The 14,043-nt window shown below is 45.5% G+C and overlaps 1 protein-coding gene across 2 annotated transcripts; it reads right to left on the reverse strand.

Moving 5' to 3' along the window:
• Window positions 1-99: 99 nt before the first annotated feature.
• On the reverse strand, window positions 100-13,919 carry CPLX4 (complexin 4). 2 transcript variants are annotated; one of them, XM_014961664.1, is made up of 5 exons: window positions 12,946-13,919; window positions 12,021-12,095; window positions 10,942-11,148; window positions 8,262-8,349; window positions 100-1,642 (listed from the first exon to the last, which is right to left on the reverse strand). In XM_014961664.1, exons 3-5 carry the CDS (start codon window positions 11,106-11,108, stop codon window positions 1,415-1,417), a joined length of 483 nt encoding a protein of 160 aa, XP_014817150.1. In that variant the 5' UTR covers window positions 11,109-11,148; window positions 12,021-12,095; window positions 12,946-13,919; the 3' UTR covers window positions 100-1,414. The 2 variants fall into 2 exon arrangements, with proteins under 2 accessions (XP_014817150.1, XP_014817149.1); XM_014961663.1 differs by having other exon boundaries at window positions 12,021-13,919.
• Window positions 13,920-14,043: the final 124 nt, after the last annotated feature.

The raw sequence follows: 14,043 nt of genomic DNA on the forward strand, positions 1-14,043 counted from the left end.
TTCACATGTGGGGTGAATTGTAAGAGGAGTGGAGAGGAGAGGAGAGGAGAGGCAGGGAGGCAGGAGAAGAGAGAAAGAAAGGAGACAAACGATCCTTAGTGTATTTATTCATTTAAAATGAATATTTTTACTTGACTGGGTGGAGATAGAGACAGACAGAGAGAAAGAGAGACTTAAAAACCTGTAGGAAGGTGCTACATGTGTTCATTTGCAAATTTCATTTACAGACTAGCTCTTGGAGAACTTATGAAGTCCTTCATGTTACAGGATACCTGAGCTCCTCAGGAGCAGCACCGTGTACATCACCCACGCACAAGGGCTGCACAGCATCTGTGTGGGTTATCAGTGTGTGGTAGTTACTGTGGCTGTGCAAGTGCGGGGACAGGCTGATGCCCCCGCTGCCTTAACCGCTGGGCCCAGCTCCACAGGGCTGGTGGAGGTGACCTCTGCTGTCCCATGGTGGCCCGGTGGAGGTGACTGCTCCTGTCCCACAGATTCAGTTGGATTTAGCACAGCGAAAGCCATAATTTTTCCCAGGGTGGGCCAGATTTATGTTTAGCCTTACATGGAGAAAACTCCTAGAATAAACATGGTGAGCTCATGTTGGCCTGTGCAAGTTGCTTGCCGGTAGCCCGAGCCCCAGGATTTGGCACATGTAGCAGCTAGGCAGAGGGCCACTGCTGTCACCCGGCGCCTGAAGGCTGTGAAGTTGAAGCAGCCTGGAGCAGCCTGTGCTGCCGACTGACCACGGATCGCTGGTAGCTCCCGGGCCCTGGCTTCCTATAAGTCTCCACTCCGTCCTGCCTACAGCGGCGTTTTTTTCCTATCGTGTAGAGTTACACACTTCACTTTTTGCCTTTTGCTATATTTAGTACAGAGATGGCCCAACCCTTTTTTTTTTTTTAAAAAAAAAAAAAAAGATTTTTGCAGAAAATGCCAACATTTGAATACTGGGTTTGTTTCAAAATGTTTGAAACAGATGTGTTTCTATTAGAAATATATGCATTTATTTCTGCAAGCAGTATTAAATGAGTGGTTACCTATATGTTAGCCATCAGAAACACAATTTTACTAAAAAATACACATTTAATAGCATTTTGATTGCTTTGAAAAAATGGAAAAAGGCACATTTTTTCCCCAATATTAGCTTTTCAAAGCCTTTTTTTTTTTTTCCATGGGGAAAAATGTTATGTTAAAAAAATGAGGATTAGTATTAACTTTGCACTAAGCAGCCACAGAACGTAAATTTTGCCACCCCCCGCTTTGGGGTTTTAAAGTCTCTCTCTCTCTCTCTCTGGCTTTTCTATATTTACATTTAGTGCTCTAGAGCTAAGTGCATTCCTTTGCCTGCCCTCGCTCTGCAGCCCTGGTGAGACAGGACCGAATTCACAGCCCTTGGATGGTGGCGTCTCTCCTACATCACAGAACATTTCTGCTCAGCAGCCTGTTTCATTTCAGTGAAGGTGGCTTGTGCCTTTTCTTTGATGGCATCCATGTCCATATTCTGGATGTTCTGCAGCTGCCCTAGGATAGAGTCCTTGTCCTCCTCCTCCACCTGATCTTCTGCCACCATCTTCTGAAGGTCTTCTGGTAAACCCACGTCATCTCCAGCCATCTGTATTTGATTCTCGTCCAGTTCACTCTGATATAAAAAGCAGAAAATAAAAACAGCACATGAGAGTATTTCTGCTATCCCAGGATCTACCAATGAGTCTCTTTTTTTTGGTTTGTTTGTTTTAGGGAGAACCAAAACATATGCACAGAGTTTTCAGTCAGAGTTTTTAGCTGTAACTCGGGAGTTCAGGGGCTCCATCAGCCCCCCACCAGTGCTAAGATTTTTCAGACCATGTCAACTCCATCTCTGTGGAGGGTTTCAGCAGTGTCAAAACTGAAGCCCTCTACGTCACTTGCCATTTCCAAAGTCATTGCTGTGTGTTAGCTCTGGTAACATGCTGATACCATGGGAAATCCACTACAAGTTATTTGTGCTCACCACAGGCGTGCTGCTGTACACGGTTCGGTCCATGGAGCAACAGCTTCAGAAAAACTCTGTGGGTACCACTCCCCTGTTCTCTTGGGGGGGGTATATTTATGTATCAGCACTAAACTGAAGCCTTCCTGAAGAAAGATGCATTAAGCCTAGGAAAGAATTACTGGGAAAAAGGTCCTTATCTTCTCCAAATCCCATCTAAACCATATCTAGGTCTTTGGTTGGCGTCTCTGAGTTGTGATGGCACATCATGAGAGCAGTGCTGGTGAGTGGGGTAATGGGAGGACTTGGACAACAGCAGAGAAAGGGAAGGAGACAGGAGAAGGAACTGGTTAAGGAGCTGAAGAGCTGAGACACAGTGAGCAACGCTCCATCAGTAGGGCTACCTCAGTTTTTCAAACAAAGGCGATTTTGTTCACATTTTCTGGTGGATTCTGATGGATCCAGAGCTCAGAGGAACAGGATATTTTGACACAGTTCACACATCAAAGATAAGCATTAATGCCTCGTTACTCCTCCAAAATGAAGGATGACAGCAGCAAAGGCCTGGTAGGAATAAGCAGCAACGCTGTCAGCGGGAGGCATTTTGGAGAGTGAGGGGGGTCTGGCATTTGCATGAATGAATGAATGCAGGAATGAATGGGAGGAGGTCCACCAGCAATGCCCATGGTTCCGGGCCTTTGCAGGGACGGGTGGACTGGGATGCATGGCTGCAAAGCCGCTGGTTACCCTCACGTGCACTTGCACAGTTTGCAGTAACAGCATCCAAGTACACAGCAAGCCTGTGGCTCCCAACGCTCACTTCAGGGTGGGACTTCAGCCAGATCCTGTGGGTGACCTTCAGCCAAACCATGTCCCAGAGCGTGAGCAGGGCCCACTGTCCCACCACGTGCACCCCTGGGTGCTGGTACCTGCCCAAAGTCAAACACGACTCTGACAGTGACAGTCACTGCCCGGCCTCAGAATACACCCAGCTTGGGCTCGGAGACCACCCAAAATAGAGCTCAGGGACAGGACAGACAGGGCCATGGGCCCTCACAAACCCATGCAGAAAGCCCCTGGGGACCCTGCACTGCACATCTCTCCTGATAGCTTCAATCTCCATAGTCCCCAGGTCTCTGCAAGTGTTCAGCTGCCCTTTTAGGATCTCTGAGAACACAGAAGCAACCTCTATTCTAGTAAATTAAATATGCCTGGCACTGGTCTCTTGCCCCAAGGCCAGCTGGCTGGGAGCAGCCCACTGCCATGCTATTGAAGTCTCTCGTCCTGCCAACAGGGTGGTCCCGTCCCGCTGCCGGTGGGAATGCCCGTCCCACCTCCCACACCGGCCCCGGGAACTGCCTGGGAGGGAGCCCAGGCCAAAACTGGGTCAGACACTGCTCTGACGGCTCAGAGTCCTGCTGCCTGGCCATGGTCTGTGGCCCTCATCACGCACCCATCACTGAGGCAGCCAGACTCAGACCCATTTTGTTAAAGGTGCGACACAACACAGAGTTCTTTATCCATAGGTGACACCCAGGTGTAAGCAGAAAACAGACAGCCTAGACATGGGTTCACACGGTCTGACTGTGAACAAGCAATGAAAGCTCAGGGACTAATCCACAGGGCAGCCAAACTGCTTTCCAGCATCACTGTCTGGCCTCCTGCTTCCCTTGTGCCTGACTGACCCCGTCGGAGAATCTCCCCATGCCTGTGCGCAGGGACCCCCAGGCAGGTGAATCCTGGGGTCCATCACCTATAGCGTACTAGTTACACACAAAAATCAGAGTTCATCTCACCTCGACCCACAAGCGGGGCTTTGGCAAGCCACACACCAGCCCCATGCTGGCCTACGCCACCTGAGGGCTGCAGGTACCCCACGAGTAGGTACGAGGAGCCCCAGGCTGGGAACACCAGCCTTGTCCCCACAAACACCCCCTTGTGCCATCCCCGCACAGGGAGCACAGGGAAGGTGTGGGGAGGCTGCTTGGCCCCACAGGCACTGCCATGTCACTGTCCATATGGGCTCCAAGGAGAGCCCCATTGTCCCCGGGGTGCAGAAACCCCACGCCAGGCCAGGCCCTGCCCACAGCTCTGCCTGTGCCCGGCGGGTCCTCCATGCTGGCCTGTGCTTTGCTCCCCTGAGGACTACAGTGTCACTGGGCCCCATTGCCAGCCCACTCCAGAGCCTGCAGGACCTGCCTGTGGGCGACGATGCTGCTGGTGTCCCCCTTAGCCAGGACCTTCTTAGGGACCAGTCCTGATCCCGCTGCCTCCTGACAGCCACACCGTGACTCCATTTTTCCACAGGGGATCCCCATCTGTTTCACCACAGCCCATTAAGAAAACATTTAGATCAGCAAAAGGATTCTTCTAGCTTAGTAGATCCTTGTTTTCCAACACTTACGGAGAGCCTGTAAGCACTGAAGAGCTTCTCTTTGTGACACATTTCTCTTCCTGCCTGGTCAATACCCATCCCCGTGTAAGGGCTGCATACAAGTAAAAAAATCCCTTAATTCTGGAACAGCACTATTCATTAAATCAAGTCTTTACAATATTCCCATCACAGCACAATAGAGCAAGAGCTGTTTGAGATGACATGACTACTTGTCCCTTTCAAGGCGAGAAGCTTTCCTTTTCAACGCCTAAAGCAGCACTTGTTATTGAAAAGACACCTGATTGCATCTGAATACTCTTTCCCTCTAGATATCAGCCAAGGAAACACACCCTGCTGTTGGGTAACAGACTCTGGCAGAGCAGTGCCTGCAGAAGAAGGGACCCACCTGCCTGGAGCAGATGACACAGCCCCTTCCGGACATGCCAGAAATTCATGTATAGTGCTGCAACACACCCCAGCTCTCAGACAGAAGAAGGGTGCTGATGTGGCAATACCCTGAGAGAGCAGTGGCATTTGAGGTGATATGGTGGGTGTATGTGATGTGGAAGGGGTGGTGGGGCCCGTGGGTAGAGGTGGCTGCATTGTAGATGAGGTCTTGGGACAGGGCGGACGGGTCTGTGGTGAGATGTTCCTCTCCAGCATCACAGGCACCATCACCTCAAGCCCTTGCATTTAGACCTTCCTGAAATTAATTGATTACTGGATCCCAATTCAGGAAAAAGGCAGGAAGTGAATAGAAGAGTTTGGTGGGGGGGATTTTTTATTAAAATATTTAAGTAGTTATATAATTTTTTAAAAGTGTGTTGCATAGAGGTGATGCATTGAATACTCCAAAGATGAAAAAGTTGTCCCTAGATCAAATGTCTCATGGCTAAAAACATCTTTCTGATGACAAACCCAAGTTGACAATTCTGTTAATAGGATTAGGTTCATTAGGGAACTGCTTTCTCCTATAAATCTGGCCCTGATAGCGCAAAGCTTTAGATTTTCCACTGAAAAGGGGGCCCTGCTTAGTCCTGAATTTCATGCTTTCATTTACGATGTGTGCTGGTGATTGATACTGGTAATATTCAGGGTTTCTATCCCATACTAGACTACCTGAAGTGGCTTTCATTCTTCTAAATAATTAATGCATCATTAATAGCAGCATTTTGCTGCCATAATGTTTTATCAGAATTAATATTTTTTTTCAGGGACATACAGTGTGCACATAATAATTGCATTTTCTTCCTGATATACCATATGTTTTGATAAGAGCCGATGAAAAGAAAGGAGACCTTCACCCAAGAGATGCTACGAAGGTAGACAGAAGTCCAGAAAAGCACATTCTGCAAGAATCACTTGCAACCGCTGCAAATCAGCAAAGCTAAGTATATGCTTATTATCTTCTTTGCTGGCTTAGAGCTCCTCTCCTCCCTTGGAGACAAGCCCCAAAGAGCATGTAGCACGTACCAAAGTCAACATGCCGCTGGTAATGGGGCACGTCACACTCTGGGTGCCCCTTTTTGGTGGCTGGGGAGACCAGAACACCGTCTCGGAACTGGAAACAGTTCAACATCACAGAGAAACGCCCAGCTCCACTGGCTGTTAGTTGAGAGCCAGGCACATGAGTGTCCCCAAGCCTCTGAAACTGGCCCTTCTGGGGGTCTGAAGGTGGGGTCTGGCAGAGTGTGCTGAGGCCGTGGGGAAATGCTGTTCAGGAGCTGGCTTAGCACATACCTCCAAAAAGAAAACAAAGCCTAATGATATTTTACTACTCAGCTGCTAATTAAAATGCTGGTGTTTAGAGATTTAGGCTTACAATCCAATCAACCACTCAAAATCTCGTACTTCATTTTTTTTTTTTTGCATAATTAATCTTTCTGTAATTAAACTTGCCCTCAGGATATGCCTTCCTCTTTCTTGTCACTGTGCTGAGCACCCATGACCCAGAACCAACGGTGTGTTGCAACCAATGGAGGCAGAGGAGCACAGTGGACAACCTGCCCTTACTGCTTCCCATGCCACCGGGAGGGCATGGCAGAGCTGGAGGAGCTTGGCACCTCCGGTCCATCCCCAGGAGCAGGAGGCTCTGCCCCGTTTGCAGCAGAAATGTGGATCTGGTCACACCTGGAAGTGCTGGACCACACAGCACTGGCATGGGCGATTCTAGAGAGGGACCTGCAGCCATCAGAGAACACCTCTGGGGGGTGAAAGAGAGATCAAAGTCCAAGTCCAAGGATGTGTGTGACCTTGATAACCATCTGCGAAAGACTCACAGGTTAATACTATTCCATTTAATGGGGTAATTTGAATGAGAAGCTCTAGGTGTAGCAATAGCGCCTTCATTTTTGAAGATGACAAACTGTCAAATAACTTTAAATGTCAGACGTCCTCACAGAGAGTTTGATGCTCTGAAACAAGTTGTTACAGGGAACTGCATTCCCTTCAATTGGCTCTGTTCAGGGCTGGTGCATTGGGAGGGCAAGTAGAGGTAGATTAACTGAGGTTTCTCCACAGCACTTTTTCCCCTGCTCCCTCCCCCAGTACCTCTCTCAAAACATTCTGCCTTACTTTTTTGAGACAGCACTTCTCGTCCTTGGGAAGTCAGTTAGCAAGGTTTCAGTTGCAAGACGCATGTTTTTAAAGTTAGAGAAAATCCATTTTTCGTGCCTGATTATGAGTGAGTCCTGCCAGAATGGTTCAATACAAAGGGTATAATTTTATCTCAGTCACAAGGTTGATTCACTTTTCATCCAAATTGTAGTTTGCCTTCGGGGCCCAAGCAAATGATTAAGAGTGGTGCAATTTTATGAGCACGGCACTAGAGGGCCTTTGATGGCGCACAGTTAGAAACAGCAAGACTAGTTTAATTACACTGATATAATGATCAGACTTCTGTCTGCCTGAGCTCACTCCCACAGGGGCATAAAGGCTCTTAATTTCCTTGAAGCCCTTTGGAGCCCAGCACCTGAACACCTTTGCAGTTGTGTGCCACAGAGCACACAGAGCCTTTAGTTAAACGCATCTCAGTTCAACCTGTTTGGAAATCGGGTGACATGAAAAAGGCCACCAAAAAACCAAGAAGTCCACATCTTCATGCACCTGAGGAACCAGCAGCCCCCAGCTCTGCTGGCTGCAGGAGGCGCAACAAGAAAGACACAGGTTGGAGGGTGGTCACGCAGAGGGAAAGGTGACCAGGGAGCTCCAGGGAACAACTGTTAACTTCAGGGGGCATTTGCTGAAATGACACTTTCAGTAAGACACTGAAGTCATATTTGACGTAACTACGTGAAGGATATCTTAATGAAGCTGGAAAAATAAATCTCTTTAGAAATCTTCTATAAGCAATGAAGGAGTGACCAGGTTAAGAGCAGTTTAACAGCACATGAACCACCACCCTTCTAAGATTAGTTATTCCTGGGAGAACTCATGTGACCTTTTAACATTCTACAAATAAGGAGTCTACGCAAACCAGAGACTCCAAAGGCTCTCCAGAAATAAGCTTTGTTCATTGCCTATGTGGACTCCAGTTCAGGGATGGAGGGAACTCAGGTTTGAGCAGGGGGAAGGCTCTCTAAACTGCTGCATGTTGCTAAGTTAAGAACTTATGCTAACTGTGAGACACGATCAGAGCAGACACTCAGTGCTGGGTCACCTGTTTCAGATCTGGCAGCACTGAGAGGGATTACAAGAATCTTTCCGTTCGATTCACCTACTGAGCAGAGGAAAAAGGGCCCAAAAGCAACAGTCACCAGGGAAAACCATGGCTCCAGCCTCCTCCATTTCTGTAGCGAGCTGCCGAGGCAATCCCGCTAAGGAAGGCGATTTGCCGTGTTCAGAACTGTGCACCGGCAGACAGATTGGTTCAAAATTGGCCCTCGAATGAGACAAGATCATGAACTGCAGGCTTACCTTAGGGAGTCTGTACTTTTCTCTCAGGTGAACCCTCAGACAGGCTCGCTCCGCTTTTTTCTGTGCAAATGCCGCATCCCTTTCCATCCTGGAAAATCAGAAAAAACCTTTCTTCAAGATACTAATAAAATAAATTTTTTGACAGTTGCTTGGCTCAAAAGGGTGCAGGCAGGAGTTATTCCCAAAGCTGTGTGAGTTGTCCAAAGGCACAAAAGGAGCGCTACCAATAAAGGGATGGTATATTGGGGATTTTTAAAGAAATTGCTTTTATTTGTGTATCAGTGCAGGGACTTCCTGTACCCCAAGCTCATTGTCAGAGCAGTTCCCTCAAGTCCTGTGCAGAATGAAGGATAAGCAAATACTACTTGTCTGGGGTTTGTACCCAAACCAGCTGTTATTGGTCACTAGAGCAACGAACAATTCCAGGCACCAGAACAAAAAAAGTTACATGTATTCCTTGCTTATTCCACTGGGGCACTTTGAGAGACGTGGCTGCGCCTGTTCCACAAAGGTGACACGCTCACAGTATCAAACACACACACACACGGTGGCAGAATGGTCTTTCTGGGTCAGACCAAGAGTTTCCCTGCCCTGGAGTCCCATTGCCAACAGCAGAAAGTAGGGAACACTCAGAGAAAGAACTGAGGAAGAGGATAAACATCCTTATCAAAACTGCCCAGCTTCCAAGAACCAGCGGTGGAGGGCACTGGTGCTGAAAATTGGCTCTACATTGTTAGCTTTAATAGCCCTGATGGCCTTTGCCATCTATGAATTTTCCAGGTCTTTTCTACACCCATGTGTTGTTTCAGAACATCCTACGGCAATAAATTCCATGGCTTCCCCGTGTAGAAAACGACCTCTTGTATCTGTGATTTTGTAAAAGGCGTTCATTAGATTTAGGAACTCTTCAGCACAAATTTTGGTAAGATTGCTTACATGTTCACAAAATGTTTCTCCTCAAAGATTTTTGGTAACTCCCCCCATTCTCTTTTAATTTTTTCTTCCCAGAAACATTTTCATGGCAAAAATTGATTTGTTCCAGAATAGCTATTTTGTCACATAAAAACTACTTGCAAGATGAAACATTATTTTTCCCCTGCTTCAACAAATGAGGTTTGGGTTGTTTTTTTTAAAACAAACAAACAAACAAAAAACAAAATCAAAAGAAGGTCACCTTAACTGGAAGCCCTCTTAAACTTCTTTCAGTCAGTCATTGACGGGAATATTGGAAAGAGACTTTTTTTGAGCCTTTCTGGCATATTTTGCCCCTCTTTCTCAACCTCCCCCTCCTGTCGCCCACTCCTCCTCCACAGGAGCCGCTGGCAGCTGCAGCTGGTGCTGGGGTCTGTCACTACATGTCCCTTTGGGTGTCCCGGGGGGCTGAGGGGCAGGATCTGGGGATTTTCTGCTCAGGGAGATGCAGCTGAAATGGGTGAAAGTTGGAAAATGGGTGAGAGGTGGCTGAAAAATCCAGACAGTCTCCTGAAAGAGACACCCTGCCAGTGAGAAAGGTTCAGACACATTCACACAACCGGTCTCTGCAGAAAAGCTTCAAGTGTTCCTATTTCAATTCCAAACCCTACTTCCAGAAGCACTCCTGCACCCATTCCTCAGTACAGCTCAGCGTGCAACGGACACGTGCCATGCTTGGAAACATTATCGAAATAATCCTTTTTCCAAGTATTTTTTCCCCTGTCCCAGGAATCCTGTTTTGCTTCTCAGTCTCAGTGAAGCACCTTCCTGCCGGCTGGTGGTTATTTCTGCTTTACATAGCCCTTGACAAAACGCACAGCACAACACCCTGCGTTCTGTTCCAAGCCAAGCGATACCTATTCAAGGTTTTACCATAGAAATGGCTGCTGCTAAACACAGACCTGGATACCTCAAATTCCGTCAGTCATTAACCTTTCACCTATAATCATCTTACACCAAGGATTTACACAACCATTATGTAATTGACCATTAGAGGAACAGATGCATTTGAGATTTAAAAGTCAATTGTTTTATTTATAATTATGCATGATTTGAACTCCTACATGTTAAGTCCTTTATTTTACTTCTGTTTTGATATTCAAACAGAGCAAGTGGTGAAGATTATAATTACAGACAAAATAAAATTGAGATTTGATCAGCTGAAAAGTTTTACTTTTTTTAGTAGGTTTCTAGAAAAAAAAACAACTGAAAATGCAACTACAAATAATAACCATTTTAAACCTTTTCTCTAGGATAAATAACATCCATTTAATATAGCAATCATTTCTTTTTCATGTCTGCCAGAGTAAGTGTGGATGAAGAAAGATTCTGCATTGGAAGCAGACTCCACATGGAGTTCTCCAAGAACAAATCATGCACATTTCAGAATTAACTCCTGTGCTACAAACAGCTCTCTACCTATGGAAAAAGTGGATAAAGTAACATCTGCCAGGAGTGAACCCAGTGTATCAGGACGTGGGGACAGCGGGAAAGCGCAGGATGGGGCAGGGGGAAAGGGGAAACATAGTATTTTATCATTTCCAGTTGGTGAACTTCTATTTTGCAAAGTCTCTTTAGCAAAGATTCATCTGCTTTAAGAAAAAAACCCAAACAAAAGGGAAGAGAGCTGAATGTTTGGCTTTTCCCTGGGTTATTTAAAGGTACCGAGACTCAGCCCCATGCTGGTAAGAAGGGAATGGGTACTCACTTCTCCTCAACCATCTGCTTTTGATACTCCTCATACTCCTCCCTGGTCATCCCTGCAGCTGCCGCCGGATCAGAAGGGGTGCTTTCTTCTTTGCTTTCTTCCCCTCCACCTCCAAGGCCCAAATTCTTTACCTGGTTGCTCAACATACTTTTCATTAGAAAGGCCATCTTCGACAGGAAAAAAAAAACAGGAGCTCCAAAAAAACAACTACAAGAAGAGGAAACCAGAACAAAGCTGTTTTCAAAACCAACAATTGTAAGCGAGAGAGTTTCTACAGCCCCATCAGCCCTTCAAGGGCACAGTGCTAGTGAAACGTGAATGCCAAAACCAGTTTGTCAGCCATAATCTGGATTAAAGAGTGAACTCCTTAATATCTACAGGCAGATGGTTCAGATTACTCAAAAAAAAAAAAAAATCATTAGATGCAGCTACCTACTTTTTATATTAATGCCTTAAGCTAATTGTACACACATACACAAAAAAATCAATTATATTGTGCAATGGCATTTTGACTACTTCTGTCCTGAAACTCTCACTTTCAGAGAGATGAAAACATTCCCTGGAACGCAACGGATCTGATTTAAAAACCTGGTTGACTAGATGGCCATAGTAAAATTGTAAAATTTGGGCTACTGAGCAGAAAACCCTTCTGGATTTACCCAGTCAAATGAGATTTTAAAACTGGAATTCTTCATTAAGCAAAAAAACCAATCCTTTTTATCCATTAGCATTTTACCACCTTGGACAGAAAGTGTATTGAAGGACTTTTTTTCCATCCACTTTTATATGGCTGGTTTGTCTCACAGATGAATGGGGCATTGCTGCTGTCAGTACTTTTTCCTTTCAAAAAATAATCACAAAAAAAGCAAATCACATCTTCCTACTTTCCATTTCTTAGGGTTTATTTCAGCTCTTCCCCAGGCTGTGTCCATGTACAATCACCTCTTTGGCTGGTGCTGCATAAAACAACTGGCATTTTTAATCTTAACCATCAGTTAAAGATAAAATTAATGGAACTAATTCTGTGCTGTAACACAGCCCTCATCATTTGTTTGTGGATGGATTGTGTAGGTCCTCACCTTTCAAACTTTTATTCCCACCAGGTCTGTCCAGGCGAAGATTCGCAGGATCTGCTGCCTGGATCACAGACTGCTCTGGGAAAGAGAATCATCTGCTGGGGCTCAAAAGTTCATGAGTTTAGGTTTTGAGCATTTATCCTACTACGACCAACTGCGCATGCCTTAATGAAACGTTCTGCAATTTTGATTATCTAAATGGTTCTCCCAGCACTCTTGTAATTTCACTGAGATGGGAGGATTCCAGTTTCCCTAATGCCTTAATCTGCATTACAGCCTTTCTAATTAAAGCAGACCTGTTACTATTAAAAAAAGAAATCAAACAAACACCAAAAACCAAACGAAAAACAACCACAGGACTTCCTGTAATCCTGAACTATTAGTGATTAAACAAGAAACTTTAAATTTCTTTTTGAAATAGAGTATCACACAGAAGCATGAATTCCAAATCACAACAAAACTACTTTGCCGTACTACAGATACCCAGGAAGCATTTTCCTTAAGTCAAGATTGATTTTTGTAATCACTGTGCATTTCAGAACTATGCATAAATTGCAAGAATTTGTGGGAGAAGTCAACTTTTTACATCTGACCAACTCCGACCCTGATCCCCAAAACTCTACTGTACTTGCCCCGATGGCCAACAGAGCTGAGATCACAGACCTCAGAGAGCTAATCCCAATTTAAGCAGAGAATGCTAAACTTGAGCATGCATTAGTCTGAAGCTGAATGCACAAAATTAAATAAAATTTGTTATCTGGCAAAATTTAAAAAGCAAAAATGCAGTATTAAGTTTCTACATAAGGTATTTATATACCTTACATATATAAATATATATATATATATTCATAATAATTACTAAATCCTCAGACTGATGAGGAACCAACTGCTTACAGGGTACCTGAAGCATCAAGCTTTAAGCACCTACCTTGGGTGCGGACAAGGACCAGGACCTCCAGAGCAATTCCCGTTCCTGAGAGTTGCTTTAACTATTGCCTATGTCAAAGTTAAAAGCCACTTAGTGCTTTTTGTTGATTGCAGGGATCACAGGCTTAATGAAAACATACAGACAGCTCTGTACTCATGTTGCCACTTCCTTTGATGTAAATCAACATCCTTTCTCTCTCGCTTAAGTGAAATCAAAATTAAGGCTCAGTTCCTGTTCTGTCTGATGGAACTGGGCGATATCAAAACGCCTGTTCCATACCCAAAGAACGCACGTATCTGCACAACCCAGGGCAGAATCCAGGGTCTCAAAATGGGCAAATCACAAAGTCTAAGAGGCAAGCACAAAAATGCTACAGGCAGGCAAGTCCCCAAGCTCCAGCCTTTTCCAGGGACAGTACCCAAAGTAGCCAGAGCGACAACTCTGACCACATAACTCAGAAGTATCTCAGTGTTCTTTGAGAGTCCCAAGACTCTCCCCACTTTCATCCACCTTGGAGAAGATGTCACCTTTTGTACAAGTTGGAACATTAGGTCACTTGCACAGAAAGAGAGAAATGAGTATTTTGGGGCTTTCTCCACTGATTAGAGAAATTGCTCCTGGCTGGGGGAACATGATGGTCAATGAAGGAATTCTTACTCCTCCTGTGGGAGGTCACCGCAGACACACAGAGTTTACCGGATAGAACAGAAAAAAACCAAACAAAACCAAACCAAAAAACCCAAGGAAGGAGAGACAGACTAACTTGGTTTGGGTGGGCACATCATATTCCAACAGGAGCAAGCATCCAGGCGACAGCAGCTCAGGGAATCTGAAGGAAGAACTTTAGAGATACAGGCAATCTTCTGCTCAGGAAAATGAGGCACTCTGTACCTTCAAATCAGCCACAAACAACTCAATTTCCATTGGGAGCCTTGGAAGCCGACCCACTGCTTTAGGTTTGACCCCAGTGCCTGACACTCAAGCCAACCCTCCAGCACCAGGCAGGGCCGAACCCAGACCTCAAAGTGCCCAAACTCTCTGAAAACCAGAGGGTAAAGAACACTTCAAATACACTTACTTGGATTTCATGGACATGCA

Source organism: Calidris pugnax, unplaced genomic scaffold (assembly GCF_001431845.1).
Source record: "Calidris pugnax isolate Ruff unplaced genomic scaffold, ASM143184v1 scaffold795, whole genome shotgun sequence".
NCBI lineage: Eukaryota > Metazoa > Chordata > Aves > Charadriiformes > Scolopacidae > Calidris > Calidris pugnax.